Raw genomic sequence first — 27991 nt, 5'->3', positions numbered from 1 at the left:
AAAAGCAGAATATATTAAAAACCAACTTCACTGAGCTTCCATTTAGGTTCTGATTGAAGTGTGCTTTAAAAAATAAAGGGCACTTCATCACTGTGATTCTCCACCCATCTTTAGGGACATAAACACGCCCCCTTTACTGCATGTACTGCTCTCATGAGTTGGAGAGATTGTTGAAAGCTCACAGGATTAGTTCCCTGCCATTCTCTAAAGAATATGGATATTTAGATGACATCTCCACGCTTGCAATTACTGCTCTCGGAGAAGAGGGCATCATTTGGCCAGGTGTGGCAGTCTCCATCCTGTTCTGACGTCGATTCATATATTGCCATCTGAAAAATCCTGTTCCAGATGACAGAGTACACCAAGTGTCTAAGTTTTAAAGCTTTATTAATAAACGTAATAAAATAACAGCAGTGAGTGTTGGGACTGCTCCGACGTCACTCACAGGAAGCAAGAAAGCATTAGTACTCCAACCTCACGCATGACACGAGGCTGGCCAAGCCTGGGTGTAACGTAAGAAGAAGAGAGGGAGGGGTGGACAGGAGTTCTTGTCCCGTGCACGGGTTGTCCAGGGTCCGCTGTGATTTCCAATTTGCTTTGGCTTTTAGGAGGGTTTTTAAATCCTTGGGTTTTTGTCGGGCATTTTGTTCAGGGTTTTTGTCGGGCATTTTGTTCAGGCACCTTTGTCCCCTTTGCTTTTTGTACCAGTTTTCTGTGGCTTCCTCAGCATTCCCAAAACACACCAGCTCCAGGGATGTGAAACTCTGTATTCCCCCCTCACTGGCCTTCACCGTCTCACCACTTTTGCAATCCCCTCCCCAGCTGATTTCCCACCCCCACACACACACATTGAAACAAAATTCTTATTTCCAGTTATTTTTCTCCAAAGACTAAACAAATTCAACCAAAGTGGAAAAAAAAATCATTTTGGCCAAAAGGGCATTTTCCATTAGGGGGGAAAAAACCCAAGATGGAGAATTTTCAAGGTGCTCTGCACTCCCCCACTGGAAGGAGCACTGGAATTCCCAGGGCACAATGCAGTGGCCTTAAGGAACAGGTCATTACGGAGTGTGGGCCGCAGTGGTGAGGACAGACTGGAGAATGAGTGGCCACCCAGGGGGCAGAGTTACGATGCTAGTGGGCCTGAGCACGGGAGCACAGAGGCTAGATTCTGATGTGCTGCCGGTGGCACCGAGTGTACGATTGCACATTGGCAGTGCTAGAGTCTGAGTATAATCGTAGTTCATGTACCCCATCCACGGGGGAGGGAAGGACGTGTCTACACTGCAATCAGACTCCCACGGTTGGCCAGGGACAGCTGACTTGGGCTTGGGCTAAGGGGCTGTTTAATTGCAGTGTAGACATGCCAGTTGCAGCCCACCTTGCAGGGTCCTTGAGCCCACGCTCCACCTCGAACCTGAACGGCTATGCCCCAAGGAAACCAAGTCGGCGGCTGTGGGCCAGCTGTGGATTTTTTAATGGCACTGTTCACACACCCTGAGAAGGGTGGAATAGCCTCTGCCCTCGTACCTGGGAGCTGGAGATGGGCCTGTTTGTGCAGCTCCTGCTCCCCTTGGAATGTGGCCCCATGTTCCACAAAACCAAAACCTTCCGCTTCACGCCCGTTGCACAGTCAACGATTCGTCTCCAGCATGTTCTGCCTTCTCTCACTCCTGGTGCTGGAAGGACCTCAGTGAAGATCGAGGGCTTTCCTCTTCTTCAGCTCCCTACCGCGATCCCCAAAGTCTTCAATAAGTCCCCCATGATTCGGTGTGTTTGGTACCAGTGTGAATGAGCACCAGTGGAGGCTTGCCAGTCAGTGTCAGAACCTGTGGGGACACAGCGACGCTTCGTAAAAGGAATGGTGTCTGTTAGTACAGCTGGACTGGATAATGAGTTCATTTTTTACAATACATTCTCTCCATGAAGATGCATGCATGCACCTTCCATTCATAGTAGCAGGAACTGGACATGCATCTGAGGACAGAACCCCTGCCCCTTGTCTATGTTCATGGTGAAACAAGAAAAGCGCTGATAAAACTGTGGAGTCATTAGCAGGAATAAAACCTGTGTCCTGGGTAATAAAAACAGACTGCGGGAAACCCTGGCCTCATTAAGCCCATGAGGAAACTTCCCTTGACTTTGATTTCACCCAACATGTACTAAGGGGTGACACCCTCCACGGAGTCAGTGTTATTCATAGAGTAAGAGATTCAGCCAGGTGTTGGGCTAGTGAAGTAGGGAGAGTTTGGTATGGCAAAAAAAATCCACTGTCCAGTCCATGGCCAGAGCACATGGCTGCCTCCAACACCAGAGCTGCATTCCCTACGTGTCCATTACTCTCATGTTGCGCCGCTGACGCCAGAAGAGGGAGGTCCGGGGTGAAGCGACTAGCCTGGAGGAAGGGGAATGTCTTGGGGCTTTGACAGGGATTCAGTGTTATGCAGGGGAACAGCAATAAGGTCTGTTATCCCTAATTGGGAGCCCTGGACCCTACTGGAGCTAGGGTGCCCCAGACCCTCCCCCTGCCCTGGTCAGCGCAGCCCAGGGACGGGGCGCAGGCCGAGGGCTGCTCTGGGCCCCCTAGCTCCAGTAGAGGGTCCAGGGCTCCCCACAACGGCCCAGGCTCCTTGGGCAGCTCTGCCCATGTCTCCACTACGGCTTCCGGCCTGGCCAGGGGGTGGAGCCCCAGGGAAAGAGGAGGAGCAGGAGGTGGGGCCGTGGTGGGGGGCGGGTCCTGTATGACCCTTGTTTTGCATTTTGGAAGGTGATTATCCTGTCTGTGCTATAACAATACGCCTCAAGTTACCGGGGAGGTTCTACTCCTAGGTGCTCACAGACGGCGCCTTTGGCAGGGGAGGAGTAATTGAATCATTAACCGGAGTCTTTTCTCTCTTCTTTCTTCCACTTGCTATTCCAGAGCGACTACTCGAGTGACACAGAGAGTGAAGACAATTTCCTCATGATGCCCCCAAGGGATCATCTCGGCCTCAGCGTATTCTCCATGCTGTGCTGCTTTTGGCCGCTGGGAATTGCTGCCTTTTATTTGTCGCACGAGGTAATGTAAAAATCTCTCCTGCTAACTCAGAACACGGCAGCCTAGGACTTGGATGAACCCATTGTGATGTTGAAGGAGGCAACTGGGCATATGTTTTTGGGTTACACACACACACGATGTGGGTAGCTAGAATGAGTGTAGATAACCCACTGGGGAGTGTGTGTTCCAGGTCTCCTTCTATGGAAATGCACATATCAATGGTGGCATGTACCTATATGTTTTCCTTTGCACTGAGTGCAGATGCTATAAAAGTCCTTAGCTCTGATTCTTGTGGTCCAATCCTATGTTGCTTCATAGTTGAGAGGGTCAGCAATTTTCCGTTGGAAAATATCCTTTTTGGAAAAATTCAATTTTGCATGGGAAAATTTTAAATTTTGCTGAAAAATGTCCATCCCGCCTCCCCAGGCTCTGTCAATTTCATTTTCTGTCCAGGGAAAAAGTGACATTCCAGACAGGCAGAGGGAAAGCTGAAAAATTCCATGTTGGGTCTTTCCAAAATGGAGTTTTTCTGGGAATCCCTTCCTGTGAACCATTTTGCTTTTTTGACTTTTCAGCCCTATTTGGGATAGACAAATTTGCAAAAACATGACACTTTTCTCAGGAAGGATTTCCCTTTTCCAGCCACGCTATGACTAATTTCCACTGAATGTCTCTACATCTCCCTCCAGTGCGTCTTCAGAAAGCCTGAAATGCCTGAAGTCTCTCAGAGCAGAGGGTAATGTAACTTACAGGACTGGAATCACGCTGGTGGACTCATCAGTGGTTATAGTGAAGTGTGCTGCCAACACTAGGCAAAAATATAAGAGAAATGGAGCTCACATTGGAGCATGTCATCTGTGTGCTTCGCTGCCCTGAAATCACTCGCATTCCAGTCCGACTTTATAATCTCCCGGCTCTAAAGTTCGCCAGTATTGGGTCTCTGTCATGTCTGTATGTATCAGCAAAAAGAACAGGAGTACTTGTGGCACCTTAGAGACTAACAAATTTATTTTAGCATGAGCTTTCGTGAGCTACAGCTCACTTCTTCGGATGCAACATTCTTCTACATACAAGAATTCTTTGGTTCTCTCTTGGATCTAAGAGGGGCCAGACGTACATCCAGGCTCTCCAAGCTTCCTAAAATAGTCTCTTCTATTCAACATAGTGAGTATTAATTAAAAAGGCGGATTAGTCTTTTGTTTGTTTTCTGTATTTGCAAATGTGTATTTGCTGGTTTTTAGGTTCCTTTGATCTTAAGGGCCTCAGAGGTACCTGTATGTATCAGGTACCTCTGAGGCCCTTAAGATCAAAGGAACCTAAAAATGTGGTTTATTGTGTAGTGCCTAGAGCAGTGGTCCTCAAACTTCTTTTTTCATGGGCCACTTGAAAATTGCTGAGGGTCTCGACGGACAACTTAACGATCTTTCCAAATGTCGTTTGTACCATTAGCTAACTATTGTAAAGCGCTTTGAATAAAAGCGCTGTATAAAAAAAATACTAATTAACGCTTTTTTGTTCTACAAATAGAAGCCCACAACTCATATTTTAATGTCAGTAGTCTTACCTTTCCAGTGCGATGGATGTGCCTCTCCCCCATCGCGGCAGCCCCCGAGCTGGGGCTGGGAAGGAGGGGGGGGTCTCTCCCCCACCACAGCAGCCACAGAGCTGGGGCTGGGAAGGAGCGGGGGGGGGGTCTCTCCCTGGCAGCCCCAGTCCTGGAGCTGGGGAAAGTCACCTCTTTCTCTGGCCATCGCAGCCCTGCACGTCCCAAATTTCTCCCACCCCCTCTTCTCAGTCAACTTCCCCCTCCCACCTACCCCCTATTCCCCCCCAAGGCCACCACCTCACCTTATATGTCCATCTTCTCCAGGGTCCAGGCGCTTAACTAATGGAGTCACGCCTGCGCAGCTCCACTAATTGGGTGGGAGGCCCTTCATTCTCTCGTGTGCGACCGCCCAGGTGTACAGCTTAGAGGGAACTATCCGCGGACCCCCTGAATGGAGCTCGCGGACCACTGGTGATCCATGGACCACAGTTTGAGAACCTCTGCCCTAGAAGATGCTTAAATTAAAATCCATAGAAGTTAGGTTTTGAGCTGAAGTGTAGAGGAATATGGGAAATTGAAGTTGCTATTGTGAGAAAAGTTAGAGATAATTGGAGACCGAGTGATCTGGGCAAGTCAGAGTTGGCAAGCACATGACCTGGGGTTGTGTTTTGGTTTGTTATGGTTTTGGTTATAACCGGTTTGAGCAAGATTTTTCATTGGTGTGTTTGCGAATTGTGACTGTTTTATTACAATGCAGTCTATATTGAGAGCATGGGAAGGACACTAGGGCAGATGTTAATTTAAATCATGGGTAAAGAAAAGAGCCAACAGGAAGGTGGTGGAACTCTCAGAATGGTAGAGGACAGTTTAACGCTAATTCGTATTATAATGGCATCTGAAAGGAGTGGTTTTGCTGAATTGTGGGAGCGCGTCAATCAACATCCCGGGGTCTGGGATGAGCCGGCTGTGGCTGGTCATCCATTGATAAACATTTCACCTTTGAGTGTCAGGATAATAGTAGCATTTGTATAAGCCGTTTGCCTAACGAATCATTGTTTCTTTTTAATAACATTTGATTGTATCATTCCAAGTGTCCCCTCGCAGGCCTCTACTAAATCAACTGTCTGTAACTGACCTACAGGCTCAAATCTAAAAAACTAAAGTTGGGTTTTATTGAACAAGGTAATGTTGGGAACATTTCAACGTAAAGGTTACAGTAGGAGGGAAGAGGTATGAAGCTACTTTATTTTAAATGTATCGATCACTGGACATTTGATCTTAGCTGCCTCCAAACTGCAAAGAAGGTGAAGACTGATTCAGTAGAGAATTTTTTCCTTGTTTGAGGGGTATTGATTTCTCCAGGCTTGTGTCAGGGGAATTGTCAGGAGAAAGCTGAGAGTGGAGATTGCAGACCTGGTGTAGGAACACAGTATTTGGGTGTGCAGTAGTTCAAGTCCTCTGCCCTCCAGCCAAAGCTGTTAGTGGACAAGATTCAGCACAATAGGAAATGTTTTTCTAACATAGAGAACTGCCCCGTGGCGGTGCGTTTGGGATCCGGCTTTGTGGCCATGACCCTAATTTTATTTTGGGTAGGTTGCTGTAATACTGTCACTCCAGTAAGACTGAAAACTACTAACTGGTTTTATCCAGGCAGTGGACTTACAGCCGGTTCTGTTAAATGTGAAACATCCCCACTGTTCATGTACTGGTACTGTTTTGATTATAAATGCACCCAGAGGGAGGTTATTTAAATGCATGATTTCCATACTATGGGTGAGCATAAGAGCGGCCACACTGGGTGAGACCAAAGGTCCATCAAGCCCAGTATCCTGTCTGCCGACAGTGGCCAATGCCATGTACCCCAGAGGGAATGAACAGAACAGGGAATCATCAAGTGATCCATCCCGTCGCCCATTCTCAACTTCTGGCAAACAGAGGCTAGGGACACCATCCCTGCCCTTCCTGGCTAATAGCCACTGATGGACCTATCGTCCATGAATTTAGCTAGTTCTTTTTTGAACCCTGTTATAGTCTTGGCCTTTACAACATCCTCTGGCAAAGAATCCCACAAACTGACTGTGTATTGTGTGAAGAAATACTTCCTTTTGTTTGTTTTAAACCTGCTGCCTATTAATTTCATTTGGTGACCCCTAGATCTTGTGTTATGAGAAGGCACAAATATCACTTCCTCATTTACTTTCTCCACACCAGTCATGATTTTATAGACCTCAATCATATCCCCCCTTAGTTGTCTCTTTTCCAAGCTGAAAAGTCCCAGTTTTATTAATCTCTCCTCATATGGCAGCCGTTCCACGCCCCTAATAATTTTTGTTGCCCTTTTTTTAATCTTTTCCAGTTCCAATATATCTTTTTTTGAGATGGGGTGACCACATCTGCACACAGTATTCCAGATGTGAGCATACCATTAATTTATATAGAGGCAACATGATATTTTCTATCTTCTTATCTATCCCTTTCTTAATGATTCGCAACGTTCTGTCAATGCACATTGAGTGGACATTTTCAGAGAACTACCCACAATGACTCCAAGATCTTTCTTGAGTGGTAACAGCTAACTTAGACCCCATCGTTTTATATGTATAGTTGGGATTATGTTTTCCAATGTGCATCACTTTGCATTTATCAACATTGAATTTCATCTGCCATTTTGTTGCCCAGTCACCCAGTTTTGAGAGATCCTTTTGTAACTCTTCGCAGTCTGCCTGGGATTTAACTATCTTGAGTAGTTTTATATCATCTGCAAATTTTGCCACTTCACTGTTTACCCCTTTTCCAGATCATTTATGAATATGTTGAATAGGACTGGTCCCAGTACAGACCCCTGGGGGACACCACTATTTACCTCTCTCCATTCTGAAAACTGACCATTTATTCCTACCCTTTGTTTCCTATCTTTTAACCAGTTACTGATCCATGAGAGGACCATCCCTCTTATCCCATGGCAGCTTACTTTGCTTAAGAGTCTTTGGTGAGGGACCTTGTCAAAGGCTTTCTGAAAATCTAAGTACACCATATCCACTGGATTCCCCTTGTCCATGTGGTTGTTGACCCCCTCAAAGAATTCTAGTAGATTGGTGAGGCATGATTTCCTTTTACAAAAACCATGTTGACTTTTCCCCCAACAAATTATGTTCATCGATGTGTCTGACCATTTTCTTTATTATAGTTTCAACTAGTTTGTCCAGTACTGAAGTCAGGCTTACCGGCCTGTAATTGCCAGGGTCACCTCTGGAGCCCTTTTTTAAAATTGGTGTCACATTAGCTATTCTCCAGTCATTTGGTCCAGAAACTGATTTAAATTATAGGTTACAGACTACAGTTAGTAGTTCTGCAATTTCACGTTTGAACTCCTTCAGAACTCTTGGGTGAATTCCATCTGATCCTGGTGACTTATTACTGTTTAGTTTATCAATTTATTCCAAAACCTCCTCTGCTGACACCTCAATCTGGGACAGTTCCTCAGATTTGTCACCTAAAAAGAATGGCTCAGGTTTGGGAATCTGCCTCATATCCTCAGCCATGATGCAAAGAATTCATTTAGTTTCTCCGCAATGGCCTTATTGTCCTTGAGTGCTCCTTTAGCATCTCGATCGTCCAGTGGCCCCACTGGTTGTTTAAAAGCTTCCTGCTTCTGATGTACTTAAAAATTTTTTTGCTATTACTTTTTTAATTTTTGCTATTATTATTTTTTTTACTATTACTAAGTGATCAGCAAGCAGCAGCCTGTTGAAGAGAAGAGCCCACTTACCATTACAATTACCTGGCTCCATCAAATTTCAGAGGGCCTGCTGGCATCCTTGCAATTCAGATAGATTAATAAAGGGTTGATTGTCAGAAAAGGAGGTACAGTGTATTGTATAGTACCTCTAGGGCAGGATGACAAGCATCTGTGGGGAGAGGGTCAACAGTTTGTTATTTAATTTAAATTTAAATGTATTGTGAAATGTTAGTATTATTAAACTCCCTTTTAAAATGTAAAATGTGTTTTTTAAAAAGTTGTTCTCCCCCCCCCCAAAAAAAAAAAAGAAAAGAAAAGAAAAATGGTCTGAATGGTTATTGAGAGGTTTTAGGTTTTGTGAATTAAAAATTCTGAGAATGTTTTCCATAAATTAGTCTGAAGACAAACTATTTTTTAGAAAAACTTTGAGTCTTTTGGGGTGGCGGTTTGTGTGTGTGGGTGTGTGTGGGTGTGTGTGTGGGGGGTAATATCTCGTATTGGACCAGCTTCTGTAGGTGAGAGAGACACTTTTGAGTTACACAGTGCTCTGCTTCAAGTCTGGGAAAGGTACTCCAAGTATCACGTTAAATCCAAGATGGAACAGATTGTTTAGCGCACATCGTTAACACAGACTGCAAGATATTACCTCACTCGCCTCATCTCTCGCATATTCTAAGGAACCATGCTAGGTGAAGTGGCCTGTTGACAACCCTATAGTTATAAGTCAAAAAAGGGAGGTTAGTGGGTTGCAGATTGTTGTAATAAGCAATAAATCCAGTGTCTTTATTAAAACTGTGATTTTAATGGCTAGTAAGGTTATGAATTTAAGCTCCCAGGCCCGTTTTTTGAAAGCATTGGGCAGGTTTCCTTTGAGGATGAGGACTGATAGGTCAGACCTAGAGTGATCACTTTGTGAAAAGTGTTCACGCGTCGGTGAGGTGGTGGTTTTCACTTCCCTGTGTGAGTTCATTGGCGAGCGCAGTGATTGTCTGGTTTCCCCCACAGAGTCATTATTGGGGCATTTAGTGCACTGGATGAGGTACAGCATAGGTTGTGACAGGCTTGTGTAGGATCCATGGATCTTGAAAGGTGTGTTGTGGGAGACATTGATCATTTCAGCAGGTGGAGATCTGTCTGCAGGGTTTGGATCTGTTGTTCTGGCAGCGTCTGGTGCTGCTTTGAGTTGGTGGGTCCTGGTCTGTGGAAGCTTGCTTCTGATGGTGATCTTGGCGAGGTTGGGTGGGGGGGAAGTTTGCAGGTCAGGGGAGAGTGCATCGTGGAACGGGCGACCCAAATACCCCAAGAGAACCACACACCCCTAGTTGCACCTGCCACCCATAGTGGAACCCATACAGGGTATCATCAAAAAGCTGCAACCCATACTCGATGGGGACCCTCCCCGCTGAAAGAAATCTTTCCTGAAACCCCTATTCTGGCCCCATTTTACAGACAGGAAAACTGAGGCACAGGACGCTGAAGTGGCTTGTCTACAGTCACCCAGCAGGCCAGTGGCAAAGCCAGGACTAGAACCCAGGTCAACTGAGTCCCAGTCCAGTGCTCTATCCTTTAGACCTCACGGTCCGATCATGTCATGTGACATATCACACCTGACAGATAAGTAAACGATTGAAGGCAGAGTCCAGGCGGGGAGTTTGCAGCCAGGCTTGCCGAGATTTGTGTTCCTGGACAATTCTGCAAATACTCGTGTGCAGCAAACAAATATGCAGAAAAGGAACAAAAGGCTAAATTCATCAGACAACTTGTTTGCAACAAATACCATCATAGGAACAGCTCTGGTTCCTGGTGACGTTGCTGTCCCATGTACAAAAGGGGATGAGACTAGGGACGTAGGAGTGTTGGCTTAAATTTTCAAAAGTGATTCGTGACTTTTCAGTGTCTCTATTTTTAGTTACCCAAATGGAGACACCTTAAAAAGGGGAATGGCTTTCATGAAGAGCTGAGCACCCACCCTCTGAAAATATGGCCCCTTTGTGGGGGTCTCAGGTTGGGCCCCCAAACTCCCTCATTGCTTTGAAAATGCAAACCAACGTTTCAGCTCAGGGTTAAGTGCCGCACTGGGGCCGCGAGAAGAGGCCTGTGTTGCCATTGCCTGTGCAGTATCTATTCTGTGGATGCTTTATCCTCTCCATCCTTTCAGGCTGACATCTTATGTAAGCATTAAGTTCACGTTCCAGTAAAATAGTGTGATAGCGTCAGAAAAAGCGCAAGAGTAAGCGCTTTGAAGTGTCTCTCCTGAGAACTCCGAAAAAGAGCCTTTTCTTTGTCCTTGCAACAAAGCAATATTTTAGAAGGCTTAAGCTTTAAACGGCTTTGCAAAAGAATGGCTGCGACAAACCCCTTTGTTCTGGGATCGAGACAAAATTAGAAGCATTTCTTCAGTCTCCTCACACAAAGCTCTTGTGAGAAAGGTGCTCTTCAAAGACGGGAAGGTCCATGGCAGAAATCTTCACAGTTGAGCTTTCTGCAGGTCTCCAGGTCCGGCAGTCCAAGGCTGCACTTTCATCCTTCCTGCCTCAGACCCCCCTTCCCCGGGAGAATTGGTACTTGCAGTGCTGCGATTTAGAAACCCCTCCTGTCAAGGCTTTCCGGGCTCCATACAGAAGACACAATGATGTCTTGGTTCCTTTTAAACTGGTTAAATATTAATAGTTCGTTAATATTGCTTCTGTTTCACTTGTATTATTTCCGTATTTACATTGGCCTAAATCTTGACGTCCATACTCAAAATCACTCAGGGACGCTCCCAATGGGCCAGATCCTCAGCTGGTGTAAATTGCCACTTCAGTGGAGTTGCACCAGTTTACACCATCTGAGGATTTGGTTCATTGACTTCAGTGACAGTTTGCTCGAGTAATAACCTCAGCCTTTGCCACGCATTGCACGTGTATGTGCTTACGGTTGCCAAGTCGAGCACTCAGCAGTCAGGAAATGCCAGTATTAAGGTTGCCCATGTAACCTTAATTTGGCCCCTTTCTGTGTATTCGTCCCCTTCTGTGTACGTGTTAGGATAGGCTTTAATTACACAATCCCAGACTGTTTTTTTCCTGGACCCCAAACTCATTCAGTGATTTGGTAGCTGTTTAATATCTCCCTTTAACCTCTTTGTCCAAAGTACAGCTGCAAGCCTTATTTCCTGCCCAGAGTACCAAATTATTCACCTCCTCCCAAGTGGGGCTCTCTGCAGTGTGTCTGAGGGCCGGATCCACAAAGAGGACTCAGACACAGCGTAGCAGCACCCAACGTTTAGGTGCCCCGCCACCAAATGGAAGCCACCGCTCTGAGACTCCCTGGACTATGCTTGGGGGGAGAGAGGTGCTGTGAGACCCCTTTGTTTTGTACAGGGCCTGATCCCGTGGGCTGCGACTGAGAAGTCCCATCTGGTCGGCTCCCATGGGCAGGATAAGCAGGGGAACAGCTTGGCTGAGGCTACCGAAAGTCGAGATGGCTCGACCAGCTCTGCCTGCAGAGTGTCTCCAGCTTGTGAGAGCATCAGGCTTGCGCTCAGAGCTTGGGGAGTGACGCCACTGAGGTGCTCTCCTGGCACGGCCCTCGGCTGTTACGTGACACTCTCTAGTTCACATCCTGTTTCTCAAGTGCATCATCCGATTTTTTTCTGAAGCTGTAGGCTCACGTGTACAATCTTCCAGCACCGTGTGCTCCTCTGCATGACGGTGGTTTTCCTTTCTCCCACCCTTTGTCTGCCTAGTTTATTTAGACTGGGAGCTGTTTGGGATAGGGGCTGTCTGTGCTGGGTGTATGGATCCCAGTGCAATGGATCCTGAGCTCGACTGGGGCCCAAGCCCACCTGGCCTGAGAGCATTGAGTCAGTTTCTGACCTACCCCGGAGCCTGAGTTACCGCCTGCTGCCCCTGTGGTCGGCTCTCCTCCTCCTGCGGTGGGGTTGGAATGGTGGGAGCTGAATGCACAGCTCCTGCCAGCCGCTGCTGCTCTGTCTGCTGCAGAGAGAGAGGCATGGCTGCTGCATGGCACACTCACTCCACGGCACGCTCACTCCACGGCACGCACCGCGCAGAAAAGTAGCAGCGGCTGGCAGGAGCCGGGCTTGCAGCCCCTCTCCCGGCACCAATCCCATGGGCAGGAAGAGGAGAGAGAGCCTGAGCCAGAGCCAGCTCAGTGTTTTCCCACCTGACCCATGGGTTGGGTCTGGCTGCAGAGCTCTACTCTGTGCACGGGATTTTCCTCTCACTTAAAGTAGTGGAAATCCAGCTTGTCTGGTCACCTTGTTCCCCCCCAGATCAATAGGATTCTGCCCACTGGCAGTTGGAAGAGTCTCTGAAATGTGGGGATTGATTGGCTGCACGGCCCCAGGACTCTTCAGGCTGGAGTGTGATACTAGAGCAGCAGGTGTGAAAATAAGCCACAGGAAATGAACTCGACCATGAGGCAGAGCAATACTGCCCCTGTGGCAGTGACGTTGTGGGGTTTGCCTTCCCCTGCAGCACGGGGAGTGGGCCACTTGCCAGGATTATTTGGGTGTGTCTCAATCATTGCCCTGCCATTGCGGGAGCCTCAGGCACTGGTGAACCTGGGTCCTGCCTGTTCTCTGCCGGTGGCACATCTCTTGTGGGCTGTGATACTTCGGTCTGATTTTGGTTGTCGGGTGCTGGGTGGTGCCGATGGCCTGTGGTATACTGGAGGTCTGACTAGGTGATCTGCTGCTCCCTTCTGGCCTGGCAGTCTAGGACTCTAGGACTTGACTGGCGTAAATCGCCCATGCAAGTTTGCTCTGGGGAGGTTCGTAAGAAGCGGGACGTCTGTAGTGTTCTGCCTACCAGCAGCACTGCAGAGCCAGAGGACACGGAGAGAATTCCACAGCCAATTCCTGCAACAGGTGGTGTTTGCCCAGAACACCGGTCCTGCCAACATCCCTGTTCTCAGGGTACCTTTCAATGACCCCAGGTGGTCACTGGTCAGACATCCCATTTGACTGACACTCCTCCAGAAGCACAACACATCCAACCGTCCATGCTGGTCATTGACTCGGAGTACAGACAAGACAGCTTGCTACAGCGGGTAGGCATCCCTGGCTAATCTCCTCTCAACGTTCTCATATAATCTGCTGTGCCTTAAGGCAAACAGACGAGACTCCACAACAAAGCATCCAGTGTGTGCCGCAGAAGTGCCTGAAAGCAGATCGGGTAGATGATTCCTTAACAATCATTCCCTTACCAAGGAGGAATGAAAGCCAGATTATACACATGCAGATTTCACTGAAGAAATGTTTTCCCTCCAGCAAGGTGGCTCACACGTGTGGATGTTCACGAGGGACTCGGTTGGCTGCACGCAACAGACAGACATGGCTGTCATGACAGTGATAATTCCACATGGTGCTTGCATATTAAGTTGAGTTTGTGTGTCTGCATGTCTCTGGGTGTAGCAAATCGGCGGGGCAGGGCATGTGCTTGCCGGAATACAGATCGATCCCTCGTTAATGAATTTGGTGGTGCTGGGATGAATGCATGGCAATCAAGTATGTATGGGTTGTTTTTGAAAGGCACCCAGGCTGAAATTTAGCATCCAGAGTGTGTTTGCAGAAAGCCTTTGGTTTTTCATTGCTCTCTCTCATCATCGCTCCGATCACACTGATGATAATTGGGTGGGCGGAGGGTGGCAGTGAATATGGAATGATGGCAGCCAGTGCCAACATTAAATAACATGACAGCTGTTCTCAGCAAAGCTACTGGAAGGAATGACCTTGCTGGAAATCTATCCCAGCGTAAGGGGACTGACTGGTGTCTGGAGAGGAAGAATGGTTTGGTAATTAAGGCACTAGCCTGGGATGCAGGAGATCTGGGGTTAATTCCCAGCCATGCTGCAGACTTCCAGATGATCTAGCTCATTTGGGGTTACAAAACCATCATCCTTTGAAAGGAGTCTGAACATAGACTAGAAATCAGCAGGGGTGGTGACTGTGTGATGGAAGAGCTGTCTTTACTGTCTCCTGACCCACAGCCCTATGGTATCTATTGGCTAAAATGGGCTGTGGGTCAGGAGACCTTAGCAATACCTTGGAGGAGGCCCCCTTGTCCCCTTGATCTTGTGGTTGAGTTCCCAAGTCAGGAACCGAAGCTCAGCAAAGGAGATTAGGTTAATGAACCACTTGATTGTCGCGGTCCTGAAGCTGCTTTTAACTCATTGGAAAGGCAGCTTGCAAGGAACCTTCTCATCACAGTTCAGTTTATTCTGCGTCATTGTTTAATTATGAGAAAGCTGCGGCCCAGAAAAGAAACCAGCTTGAAATGTTCAAAGAGCTAGAGGGGTCTTTTACCACCTCACGAGTGTGGCAGGAGCTGGTTCAGCCTGGGGATTGATCTGTGAATGCTTTATGCTCTGAGACCATAAAAACAAATGCAATTTCAACCGGTGCTGCTGTCGTGGCATATATTAAAGGTTATGTCACAATGTTAATCAGTGAAGGAACGCGTTGTTCCGACACCGAGGGAGAACGTGGTTTTTAGAATACCCTTAATGTGACCTGTTCTTGCTTCCATCCTGAGCACTGCGCTTCTGACACATTTATGAGGCTGCATGGTAGAGGATGTCAGTGCCAGTGCTAACAAACATCATGAAAATTAAATGGTTGTAATTCCCTTTGTGCTCCCAGACATTGATAACACCCTGTGGCATCAGCCAAGATCCGGTACCCCGTTGCAGTAGGCGCTATATCCAATGACAGATGGTCCTTGCCCAACAGAGCTACAACCAAAACAGACAAAGGGAGAGTTGGGAGGGATTACAGGGCAGGGAGAGTGAGTGATTTGCTTCGGCTGGCTCAGGAAGCTCATGGCAGAGTCGAGAACTGACCGTAGATCTGAATCCCAGCTCACTGCCTTACCCACCAGCCTATCCCCCTTGGGTGCTTTAAGCCTACCACAAATTTCACTTAGCAGCCATTTCATTTGTCTCTGCTTGATGAGACATGTAGTATCGCCCATGTGATGGGTGGGATTTTCAATGGCTGAGGAGCACAAGCCTGGATCTTGGAGTTCATGCTGCTCAGTCACTGGTGCTTTGGAAAGGGGCGTCTTTCAAACAGTGGTGTCTTGTTCTCATCCGAGTGGAAAAGGGGCCTCAAACGCCTGCCCTCCCAGCCCGTTCTGGGGCTCTCATCACCGTAACAGCTGAGCCTCCGGAGGTCCAGTAGAAGGTGTCACCCGCCGGGTCAGCCAGAGGTGGGGCAGTGTTGTTACTGTGCACGTGGGGAGCTGAGGCATGGGGAGAGACGTGACCTGCTCCCAGTCACACCAAGAGTTTATGGTGGAGCAGGGACGGGTGCAAGTGCCAGAATCCAAGGATTTAGGGCTAGATTCCCAAAAGAAATCAGGGGCCCCAATCCCAGAATCAGCCCCCACTGGGGCTCCGAAAGCCCAGCTCAGCTGCCGCCCAGTCTGTAGGTGCCCGAATGTTTGCAGTAAAAGTTCCCTAGGGGCCCATTTCTGCAGTTCTGCACCTGTCTAGCCAAAATAAACTGCTCAGTCCCCACCTCCCAGTCTGCTGCTCGTTAACAACCCGTCTCAAAGATCCCAGTCTGCCAGTGGCCGAACTTTCTACCCCACAACGGGTACTGCCCCCCCAATGCCCCCCCAAACAAATGGACTGGGGCTAGGCACACTTGTCCCTCCAATCAATCACTTCGTGCTGGACTTCCCCCCACCCACCCCCGAATCAGGGCTGCTCCCCTCCCCAGCTCAGCAGCCACTGCCACCTCCCAGTAAATCCCTTGCGACCCCAGCACTCCCCGCCAGCGCCCGCCGCCCAGAGCTGCGATCAGGGAATTCCTGGCTATATGCCTGGGCCACCCCACTACAGACACCCTTGGAGTCTGCAGGCACCGGCGGGGAGTTCCAGCTGTAAACCAGGCCCTGGAAGTAGGCACCTAAGCCAGGTCAGACCTTCCTTCTGAAAAACCAGCGGGAGAGAGACGTCCCTCCATGATAGCCTGCAGCCCCGTGGCCAGGGCACTCTGCTCAGATATGGGATTCAAATCCCTATTTGACCTGGCTTGGAGCAGGAACTGGAGTCCCCCCGCTCCTGGGTGAGTGCCCTGACCCCTGGGCTATTGGGTATGGTAGGGCCACCCTCTGCCCAATCCACCCCCTCCTTCGGCGTGAGACCCATCTGGTCAGCTTGCTTTGGACAGCGCCTGCTGGACTGGGCCCCACAGGCAGGGAAATGATACTGTGAGACGCCTGCCGAGACTTGGGCATCCCCATTGGCAGGAATTTGGGTGCCAGGTGTTTGAGGCTCTCAGTGGCACCCAACTGGGCACCTAAGGTGGCAGCTAAATGTATTAGCCCCTTGGTGGATCCAGCCCTACCTGGCTGGCCTGAGGTCGCTCAGCAGGCCTGGGGCAGAGCAGGGATCTGAGCTGGCCTCTGAGGTTCCAGGCTGATGCCTCAGCCATCAGCCCATCCTTCCACCGCTGGCGCTTTTAGTGCACATGAGAATTAAGCCCTTGTGTCCCTAGCTGTTCAGAGGCAGCCAGTCTCCTCCCGCTGGAATCACACCTCAACCTTTGAGATTTCTCCAGTCTGAGAAGGCCATGTGTAAAATGTCGCTGGTCGCTCATCTCGGAGCAGTCTGGAAACTGGGAAGATTGTAACGCTGCTGGCATGTGAGAATAGGGAAGATGTGGCATGAGGGGGAAGGTGCAGAAAAAGGTCGATAGCGCTTTTTTCCAGTGTACATAAAATATTCCATTAGTTTTATTACCGAGAATACATTAGCATCCTGTGTATCAGTAGGTGCGTTTTAGTGCTGTACGTACCTCTGAGAGATGAGAGGAGGCTGAATCTAGCGAAAGGGCTATTTTGATTAGAAACAGCCCTTATCTTTGGGAACAATGCAGTAATATTAGTTAATGGACTAATCTTTCACCTCTGACTGCACAGATTTCAGTTGCCTAAGACACAAATGAATTGAATGGTGGAATTAGATGACTCAGGAGACTGGTAATAGACTATGGGAAATTTAATCTCTAGATCACTGACCAAGGCTGGTAGTGGCTAAAAGTAATTACCATCTGATGGCTGCTCAGAGACCTGAGGCGAAGGCACTGATTCAGGAAAACGCATGGTTTCCCTGACATCCTAGCAGGCTTGGCTCCCAAACTGATTGGTCAGTAAATCTGGGCATCTTTGCTTTTCCTACTGTGGCCCAGTAAATGATCCAGGTCATGGAGATAAAAGCTCAGTCATCTCTGGCTGTTTCTAAGGGCTCTTGTCTGCATTTCAGCTGTAGGGCTTTCAATCAGCCACGGCTCACACAGGACTCAGCCAGCTGCTAGCTCAGAGCTGTGGCTGAGATTTGCAAAACACAGGAGGCTAAAGCCTGGCTCCTAAATCCATATTTAAGCACCTGATTAAGTAGACTGGGTTTTGGAAGCACCGAGCCCCCTGCAGCTTTTACTGAGCTCATTGGGAACCTCTGAGGGACTCACTTTGGTAGTGGGAATTTTATTCATTATTTATGAACGTAATGCCTGGCTGCCCCAGTCATGGCCCAGCACTCGATACAGACACAGAATAAAAAGACCGCCCTTGCCCCCAAAAGCTTAAAATCTACTAGTGCCCAAGCCTTTTACAATCCAAACCATGCAGCCGTGCACGTACAGTTAGACATTTCACAACTTGGCCAAAGACCCACCACGAAAACCTTTGTGAATGGTGGAAGCAGCCAGTCCAGCCGGGAGCTAGAAGTGTCTGGCCGACATCCTTTGTATTTTAAGGCTGCTAGAATCAACTCCTGCTTGAGAAGTTCTTTTGTCAACGGTTTGAAAGGGGAGTCTGAATTGTCCCAGGTGATCAGTTCACATGGCTGTGTCCAAACGAAAACAAGAGACACCAAACCAACCAAACAATTCAGCACAAAGCAGTCGTTGCCAGATGTGCGGAGGCACATGCTGCATATCTGAGAATCATGGCCTGGTCTTTGATACACAGCCCTAGTTACTGTTAGAATGGAAGAAAAATCCCCCCGCCAACTGCAGACTGCGGAAAGGTCAGCGTTACGTCCTTTCTGCTGAAGACATCCATTAACTGGATCACTCTTTACGTTACACAGCAGGCGTGAGGAGCTTTCTTTTTGCAAAATGGGGCCGTTGCTGTATAAGATGAAAGACAGCTTTGTTACATGAGCTACATCCATAGACGTACCCCCGGCGAAGAACAGAGCCTGATCTCTTCATCGCCGAAGAATTAAGATCATTTATCCTCCATATTCTGTCGAGGTTGTCACAGTTCAGGCAACTGCACCGGGATCCCCCTCTCTGCTCCAGCCAGGGCGCGCACGCTAGGCTCCCAGTTCCTCAGCTGCATTCCAGACCTGCCTCTCTCCCCGTTCTGGTGGGCGGGGGGGGGGGGGGGGGGTTTCCCGGCCTTCACAGTGTCATTCCCCAGCAGAACTCAGACTGGCTGAGAGGCTGCTTTGCTTCTCTCCTCAGAGCTGGTACGCGGTGGAATTGCCTCAGGTTTGAGTCACCGCCCAGCTCTTCCGAAGCAAGCACTCGTATTCGTCAGGCAAAAGCAGGTCATTTAGGTGCCTAACTCCCATTGGAGCCAGCGGCCTCTAGATGTAAAAGCATGAGCTATTGGTGGGCGCTGTTACAACCCATAGCTCAGTGGTTTGAGCATTGGCCTGCTAAACCCAGGGTTGTGAGCTCAGTCCTTGAGGGGGCCACTTAGGGATCTGGGGCAAAATCGGTACTTGGTCCTGCTAGTGAAGGCAGGGGCAGGGCTGCCCGGGGGGGCAATTTGCCCCGGGCCACGCAGGGGCCCCACGAGCCCTGGCCCCCTTCAGTTGCTCCGGGTCTTCAGCGGCATTTCGGCAGCGGGGGGCCCTTCAGTGCTGCCGAAGACGCGGAGCGACTGACGCCCCCCCCCCCCCCGAACACACACACACTGAAATGCCACCAAAGACCCGGACCGCTGCCAGATGAGTACAAGCGCTGCAGCTCCCCCGCTTTGCCCCAGGCCCCCTGAATCCTCTGGGCGGCCCTGGGCAGGGGGCTGGACTCGATGACCTTTCAGGGTCCCTTCCAGCTCTATGAGATCAGTACAGCTCCAGATATTATTTTTTACCCATTCACCAGCAGTGCGCTACATGAGCTTGAGTCATGTTATTTTGTGTCCTTGAGTGTTGTTCTTATTCAGTTAAAATCATTGGAGTTGACTAAAACAGCAGGATTGTTGTAGCCCATCCTGGCAGTGAGTGGCCTTTTGGCCATTGGCTGCACTATGCAAAGAGTTTGAGTCTGCTGGTCCTTCGAAGTTAAAACTCTTTTGGGTCAAGCCACAGGAGTCTGTGTTTTTAAACCCAGAGATCCCAGATTCCATTCTTGCAGCTGAACTGACAAAGGCCATTATTACGCTGAACAATCAGAGAAAAAATGCTGCCAAAATGTGTAGCGAGATATTGAATTTGCCACTCACACTTGCCATCCCAGCTGACTTGGTTCTGGAGACTTCACAAGAAAATGACTTGGGACAGGGCTGGAATCCCATTTGAAGGGTCCCCATTGGCACCAGGTGATCCAGGTGGAAGAAAATTTTTTAAAAAGTGGCCATGTATGGAAAAAATTGATTGTCTCCATTTTGACTGAAAAGGGGAGGCTTGTGACCTTTTGGTGTTCTGTTCAGGGCATCCACCCAGAGAGTGAGAAATTCAGCAGCAGGACTCTCCCGGCCAGGCTGTGACCGAACACAGATGCTAACACAACAGCCCTGTACAGAGACAAAGCAGGCTGTTCCCTGAGCCAGAGAGCCACAGCTCAGCCCTCCTTACATGAGGCTGCCTGTCTGCAGATGGACTATTGAAGACCCAGATATGGGGCATCCCTACAGAGCCCCTTAGCCTGTCAGCAGGACCAGGGAACCTCTTAAAACGTAAAGTGATAGCATGCCATTTTAACACAGCTTTCAATATACCACATTGTGTGTGACGGGTACAGTAATGTTTTTATGGCAATGAAAATGAACACTGCCCAGGCTTAGATTGATTTATAATGATGATTATTAGCATTGCAGTAGCACCTACGAGCCCTAGTCGTGGGAGGACTCCACTGCTGCACAGGCACAGAACAAAAAGACAGATCCAGCCACGCTTACCCCTGAACTGGGAAATACTAATTTGCAATTGCTAGTTCTTTGAACTGTGAAAGAAAGCAAGGCACAGTACATGCTGACTGCAGCCCATTCCCCTAGTGAGGTTATTTGTTTGCTGCTAGCAGCTAGACCACAGCAAAAAGTTTGAGTCTCTGCTACTGCCTCGGAGCTAATTGAACTGATCCTTTCACTCAGGTAGTAGAACTCTGTGTGTTCGAGCCAGAGACAGGAGATTTGCTCCTTGCAGCCGACACAAGAGGCATTCTTACACTGAACAGCCGGAGGAAAATGCTGCCAAAGATTGTCATAAGGCGTTTCAGTTTCCACTTAGATTGACATATGGCTGAACTAGTCCTGTTTTGTAATGCATGCAAGTGTGCTACTCCTGCAGATTGCAAACTCTTATTTTGTGTGTGCAAGAAACTGCCTGTTCATTTTTTATACTGGATTGATTTAGTGGCAGGGGGTGGGAAACGTATTTCAAGAAAAGCAAGTTGAAGATTTCTGGTCCATGATACATGGTGCAGTATAATTCCATTGATTACTAATTCCAGAGAGAGGAAACATGTCTTGTGTCTTCATTCGAACATTTCATCTCCTCTTTTCTGCTTCATAAAATCAGAGCCATTAGAAATGAGAGAGACCGATCAGTTCATCTTGTCAGTTTGTCTGCCGCTGCAGCGCTGTGTAGAATAATAAAGACATAGTAGAGACAGACAGGATCTTCTCTCTCTCACTTCAAGGATTATCAATATTAAACAATTCTATGACCATTTCTGCCCTTCACCGTGGGATGGATCTGAAGTCTGCTGAAGTCAGTGGAAGGAACCCACTGATGTCCAGGGGCCGGGATCAGGCTGATAGTCACCTGGCGTGTTCAGGATGGAATGAGTGACGTGAGTCAGTATTTCCATGGAGCCAGTTTTCCTCTCTTCCCATTTTTTTTGTGCCTTCTTAAGCCACAAGTGTGGAAGCCTCTCTTTCCAGGTGCCCAGCTCAGGTGGGGGGGAAGGGGGCAAGGACCCCTGCAGTGGAAATATTATGGGGGCTTTACTCCCACATAAACTCAGGCCCATGTGGGTGGCCAGGGAAGCGCAAGTAGGATGTAGAGGGGCTGGAGCTGCTCCCACAATGTCCCGCATTGGGCTGGGGAACAGGTAGGAACCCCCCAGGACTCCCCCTTCCCAGCCAATTGGCACTGCACCCCCAACAATTCTCCCCCTCATCCCTTTGACCCCCCCATTCACAGCACGCTTCCGCCCCGGGCTTGACTGGCCTCTTGTCTAGAGGTGCCCAGCTGCCCGGGAGCTGCAAATGCCCAAAGTGACTCATGCTGGCACCTGAGCCTGGAGGCAGCCAAAGTGGTCTGGAAAATGATTGAGGGTGAATGCTCAGGGCAGGGGCTGTCTCTTACTGGGTGTTTGCAGAGTGTCTGGCACAGTGAGGCCCTGATCTCATCGTACATACAACGTTAGGTCATAGTCATATTCCCGTGCTGCCCTTTGGGGCAGTGGCTGTCGTCCTCTGTGTTTGTACAGCACCTAGCGTAATGGTCCCTTGCTCCCTGGTTGGGACTCCTAGGCACTCCCTCACATGCCTCATGTCACTTCTGAGGGGTGTCAGTCCCGCAGCGCCCGCTCGTCAGGGGTTACAGCAACACTCCAGCTTAGCTGTCTGACATGGCCATGCCTGGGACTCCCTGAAAGGAGCCTTCCCATGGGTAATGAGATCGGTGACATCCCTACTAGAATAGGGCCATGGGGGGGGTTCTGGCGAACAGTAAATTTGCCCAAAAAATGCAGTTTGGGCGGCACTGTAACAATGTGTGAATCGATGAGTTCAGCCAAGGGGGAAAAAAAGGCAAAGTGCTTTGTTTTGGCCATTTTGAAATGAAGCATTTCAAATTGTAATTTCAGAACAGTGATTTGCTTAGAAATTTAACTGATTTTTTTTAAGGCATTCTCTCCAGTGTCTGTGTGGTAACACGTGCCACAGATTTCTTACCCGTCAATGTCCATCCTTGGTTTACCAGATGTGGCTGTACCCTGAACTGGTGCATTCAGGGTTGTGGCTCTGGACATATTCCAAGCAAGGAAAAAGTGCTCCCAGCCGTTCCTCTTAGGTCTGCTGTATGGTCTGCAGAGAAGCCAGGAAGAGAAGGCACTAAGGGGTCCCCGGGATGTTATAATGCTGATCATCGAGGTCTGAGACTGCCACTGGGGAACATTTCCTGGCTTTATGTTTGTGATTTACATTGATTGCATGGTAGAAGTTTACAGTCTAATATAAGGTTTTGCAGCTGTGTTGGGAGCAATAAAGAAGAAAATCATGTCTTGAAGCACCTTCTGGTCCTGACATAAACTTCACCATGATACATATTATCTCTGCTCTCCGCATCACATATATTTCCCATGTCCAGCAGCATTATCACTTCCAGAACTTCTGTCAAGGTCTGCTGCCTCAGTCCCCCAAGTGACCATCCCCTCCGCAGAAGAATACAGCAGAAATGTCTCACTAAAACACCTGCTGATTGGCTTGTCTTTGCAGTTCAGAGAACAGCCTACCAGATTGGGATGATAACTAATATCGGTTTGCGAGAACTAAATCCTAGCATTGTAAAACTCAGCTGCAGGACTAGCTGGAAAATGAGGATTCAGTGAAACATTTCAGGTTTGATGTTTGCTTTTGTCCTGCATTGGAATGAACCCAAGACCTTTTGTGAAAACCAGACAGAGAGAGAGAGAGAGAGAGAAACCTCCTGTGATGGGGTGTTTACCCCACAAATGCCATGAAATCCAGTCTGGGTGCAGCTGGAGGGTGGGCCAGGCCTAATTAAAGCTACAGGCCAGCAGGTTCCTTCTCTCTGGGAAGCAGCCTGGAAAAAATACTGCAAGGAGAGCCGAGCCGGAAGTCTGACAGGCCCTGAACCCTGAGGCCATGGCATTGATCCAGGCCTAGAAGCCTGTGGCTAGACCGGAGGCCTGGCTGAAGCAGCAGAGGGAAGCCCGCAGTGAGGTGGCTGCCAGCTGAAGGTTTGGTTTCTATATACAACACATTCAGTCTTTGACAAAGGATTCCTTGGCCCCGGAAGAGGCAGGACTCTGTACAGTAGTCAGGCCAGAGAGCCAGGACACTTCTATGGCCAGAATAGGCAAACGGGGGGAAGGGGAAGGGGAAACTGAGGCAAGTGGCTGCAACACACATCAAGCCAGGAGGGAGGTGTTGGGTTAGCAACTTGCCACACATCCCCCCTCCCCCCCTAGAATAGCCAGTTGGGTCAAACAATTCCTTGGGATGTGGGAGACCCAGGATCAAGTCTCTGTAATTCAGAGCAGGGATTTGAGCCTGCTTTTCCCAGATCCCAGGTGAGTGTCCTGAACAGCTGGTGATTCAGGAGAGGGTCTCTCTCTCTCTCGACCAGAAACTCCACCCTGGGCCTGAGATCCTTTCCCACCTAAAGTCTCACTGGAATGATACAGTCCCATGAAAATGCCCAAGCAGCTGCAGTCAGCACAGCGCTAACCAGTATCTGGCTTGGGATCAGACTTCGTGGCCCACTTCCTAGGCTGTTCTCAGGCTCCCCTTTGTAGTCCTGTTGTGTTAGCGCAAATTACGGAGCCATCAGTGGTTGCTCTTCAGTTAAGGTTGTGACTTGGTTTCTGTTAAAAGGAGAATGTTGAATCCTCTCTAAATTTATATCAGATAGTCAGATTGGCTTGAAAACTGGTATGCTAGTTTCAGGGGCAGAGTCAAGTTTCTGGTCAAGATCTGAGGTCATTTGATCATGGTATTATTTAAATCTTCACCATGCTATCAAACTCTCCATCAATGGGTGAAGGGGTACATGCCTCAACCCTACCTGGGGGCCACCCATGGGGCCACCCCAGAGATTCATGGATTCTCAGGATTAAACCAGATCTAGGATTTCACTAAACTCCCTGGCTCTGTGCCTCAGTTTCCCCTCCCACCCTTTGTCTACTTAGACCGTGAGCTCTTTGAGGAAGAGGTTGTCTTTCACTGTGGGTTTACCCAGTATCAGCACAATGGAACCTAAATTTGGCTGGGGCCTCTAAAACCTATTGCAATACAAATGCTACTAATAGAATACCGCTACTTGTGTGTATTGTAAAGGAAGGAAGGCCCTGTACGCAGGGAAGGAAAGCAGGAGTCCTCACCCATGTTTGTTTGTTTTGTTTCAGAGCATCATACCCCCCAGGGGATTGTTTTTCAGTCAGTTGAAGCATAGGAGTTGTGATAAGATGCGGCGCATGCGTGTAGCACAATGCAGTGGAGAAATCAGCAAAAGGAATTTATTTGGGTCTGAAATTCAGAAGCTGTTTGTGGCAAGGGCCCCCTGTTGTTTATGTGCATCCAGCAGCTCTCACTAGAAGAGGTCAGAGAAACTTCAATGGAATCGTGTTCTCTTGAAATTGAAACTTCACAAAATTGGGCCAAGTTTTGCCGGAATGTGTTTGTGGAAGAAAACCAGGAAAGAGTTCTGACAGTGTCGAAGCGGTTTGACATTTTTGGAATGTAATGTTCCAATTTTTTGTTTTGAAGTGATTGTTCCTTTTATTACTATTAATTAATTATTATTATGTGCTGTATAATGGAACACACAATTTAAAGAAAAGTCACAATCACAATGAAACGTTTTAATTAATTATTTTCCCCCAGACTTTTCCTTCGTGGAGAATTTTGAAACTTTTGGGGTTTTGCTCTGAACAGAAATGTCAGAATTTGAAATCCCAAAACCCTTCGTGAAATGGCACTTTTGCCTCTGCAATCTCTGCCTAGCTGGGGCCTTGCTAACTGCTACCCTGACACAATAAAATCCAGGGCCACCCATCTCCAAATACGAGTTGTGATTTAGGGAGGAGAGTGTTTCTTAGATTGCGTCTACACTGTAAGCTGGGGTGTGATTCCCCTGCTCGTGTACACGCATTCATTGAGCTAGTGTGAGCAGAAATAACAGTGTAGACACGGTAGCTTGGGTGGTGATGGCGGAGATGGAGCTGAGCGCCTGAGCCGTGCCAAGCACCTGCCCAGGGCAGGTCTGTGCTCAGCACAGCTCAGCCATGCCTCCGCCACCGCTTTCGGCTGCACTACTATTTACATACACACTAACTCGGTGAGTGCTGGCGTGAGTGTGTGTACACAAGCAGGGGAATCACACCCCTAGCTCGTAGTTTAGACATAGCTTTCAGGGGCTGGTACCCAGAACTAATATCACAGTAACTAGGGAGAAATTGTGGATTATTTCAACATGATATTAACAGTGTAACGGCAACTGATATTAGATGATTTGTAGTTTCTTCCCATATTGTTGAACGATGGAATGAATCCAGTTGCTGGGCCAGTTCTTGCCATCCTGTTGATTTATTTTATTTATCTGCTCTCTGTTCTTTGCTTATTCTTTACAGCCACTGTTCATTTTACTTCTTCTCTCTTTTGTGTACAGGGCAGGTTTTTGTTCCATGCCACATGTTTCATTTGTTGCCTGGATGTAATCTCTCCACATTCACAGGACAGCTTAGTCAACAATACCAAATTGCCCAGATTTTCTTGGCAAGGTGTCTTTTAGGATTAGGCGCTAATACACTGCATTGGTTTCTGGTCTGGAAAGTTAACCGCATCTTTTTGAGGAGTGCAGATTTCAAAGCTATTCTCGGTTTGGGAAATGTTTACTTTCTCAGTGCTTTATTTTTCAGAATTAAACTCATCTAAAATAAATTGCCTTTTAAATCAACTGGAAAAAAAATGGTTAGCAGCGTGGGTGTTTTAGTATTGAACTAAAGCCATGGAACACTAAGAATAGATGCTACTCATTCTAGCAGGCTAGGCTCGTGTTTTTCTCCTTCAAACATAATTTCTCTAGTTAATCAGAAAATAGGCTTTTTTTCCTACAGAACATTTCAACAAAAACAGGGAAATTATTTTTGTCAAAATTTTCCATGGAAAAATTCAACTCTTTAGCAAAAAAATCAAGAAGCACATTTTTTTGAACCAAAAACCTAAATAATTCAATTTGGAAATGCTGCCTTATGGGAGCTGTAGTCTGAGTGCTTGGGCGTCCTGGTTGGAGACTGCATCTCCCACAATGCATCATCATGTCTGCTCATCGTGAGGGCAGACAGTTGCATCATGGGGCATGTAGTCTGGCCAGGGAGCCTGTCCCTCAGAGGAGAAAGGAACATGTGGAAACCAAACTACAGCTTCCATGAGACACTGTGGCAGGATATCCAAATCAAAATATTTTGGTTTTAGGGGGGTTGTTTTTCAACAAAAACCTATCTTTTTCTGCAAAAACACTCACATTTTGGCAATAATCCTGTTTTTTTAAACACCTCAGTTATGATGGAAAATTTACAACCAGTAATGAATCTAGACCTCAGTCTTGGAGAACCCCGCTGGAGTCAGTCTTTTGAATTGGGAATATGGTGATGTTGTTTTATTTAGGGAACACTGTGTGTTTTACCCAGCCTTTATCTTCATAGAACCATAGAAAGGCAGGGCTGGAAGGGACCTTGAGAAGTCATCACGTCCAGTCACCTGCTCTTCAGCAGGACTGAGTAAACCCAGACTATCCCTGACAGGTGTTTGTCCAACTTGTTCTTTAAAACCTCCAGTGAGGGGGATTCTACAGCCTCCCCGGGAAGCCTCTTCCAGAGCTTTAGTACCCTTACAGCTTGAAATTTGTTCCTAATACCCAACCTAAATCTCCCTTGCTGCAGATTAAGCCCATTATGTCTTGTCCTAATTCAGTGGCCATGGAGAACAATTGATCACTGTCCACTTTAGAACAGCCCTTCACGTATTTGCAGAGCGCTATCAGCTCCCCCCTCAGTCTTCTTTTCTCAAGACTAAACATATCCAGTCGTTGGGCTTTTTACCTTTCCTCACAGGTCAGGTTTTCTAAACCTTTTGTCATTTTTTGTTGCTCTCCAGTTTGTCCTCATTTTCCTCAAAGTGCAGCACCCAGAACTGGAGACAGTGCTCCAGCTGAGGCCTCACCAGGGCTGAGTAGAGCAGGACAGTTACCTTCTGTGTCTTATATACAATATCCCTGTTAATGCCCCCAAAATGATGTTAACTTTTTTTGCCACTGTATCACATTGTTGACTCGTATTCAGTTTGTGATCCGCTAGGTCCCTCAGATCCTTTTCAGCAGTACTACCACCATGCCTGTTATTCCTCAGTTTGTAGTTGTACATTTGACTTTCCTTCCTAAGTGAAGTGCTTTGGAAGGAATTTGGTCTTGCTTGAATTTCATCTTGTTGCCCATCCATTGTGATGTCCATCTTGCCTGCTTAACAGATGTTTATTAATATTTACAATCTGCGAGGGACAGTATTTACCAGGCTGCTGTTTCTGGTGCTGTCTTCACAATCAAAATGAGATGATCATGATGGTCCTAGAGTCTGAGTTTATGAATCAAAATAAAAGCCTATCTGCAGGGAACAAAGTATGTGAGACTCAGACATCCCTCTGGAACCGAACAGCCAGCTTCCAAGGACTCCGTTTTT

The 27991-nt window shown here is 47.9% G+C and overlaps 1 protein-coding gene across 8 annotated transcripts in view; it reads left to right on the top strand.

The window, feature by feature from the left end:
- SYNDIG1 (synapse differentiation inducing 1) overlaps positions 1 to 27991 on the top strand; it is a 191574-nt gene that overhangs the window by 123360 nt on the left and 40223 nt on the right. For all 8 annotated transcript variants that reach the window (XM_039531017.1, XM_039531019.1, XM_039531020.1 and 5 more), the window contains one exon: positions 2921 to 3058. In XM_039531017.1, the coding sequence (XP_039386951.1) occupies positions 2921 to 3058 (138 nt within the window). The remainder of the gene's footprint in view (positions 1 to 2920; positions 3059 to 27991) is intronic.

Source organism: Mauremys reevesii, linkage group 3 (assembly GCF_016161935.1).
Source record: "Mauremys reevesii isolate NIE-2019 linkage group 3, ASM1616193v1, whole genome shotgun sequence".
In the NCBI taxonomy this organism is placed as follows: domain Eukaryota; kingdom Metazoa; phylum Chordata; order Testudines; family Geoemydidae; genus Mauremys; species Mauremys reevesii.
The sequence above is the reverse complement of the archived record's forward strand: the minus strand, read 5'-3'. Positions and strand labels throughout refer to the sequence as shown.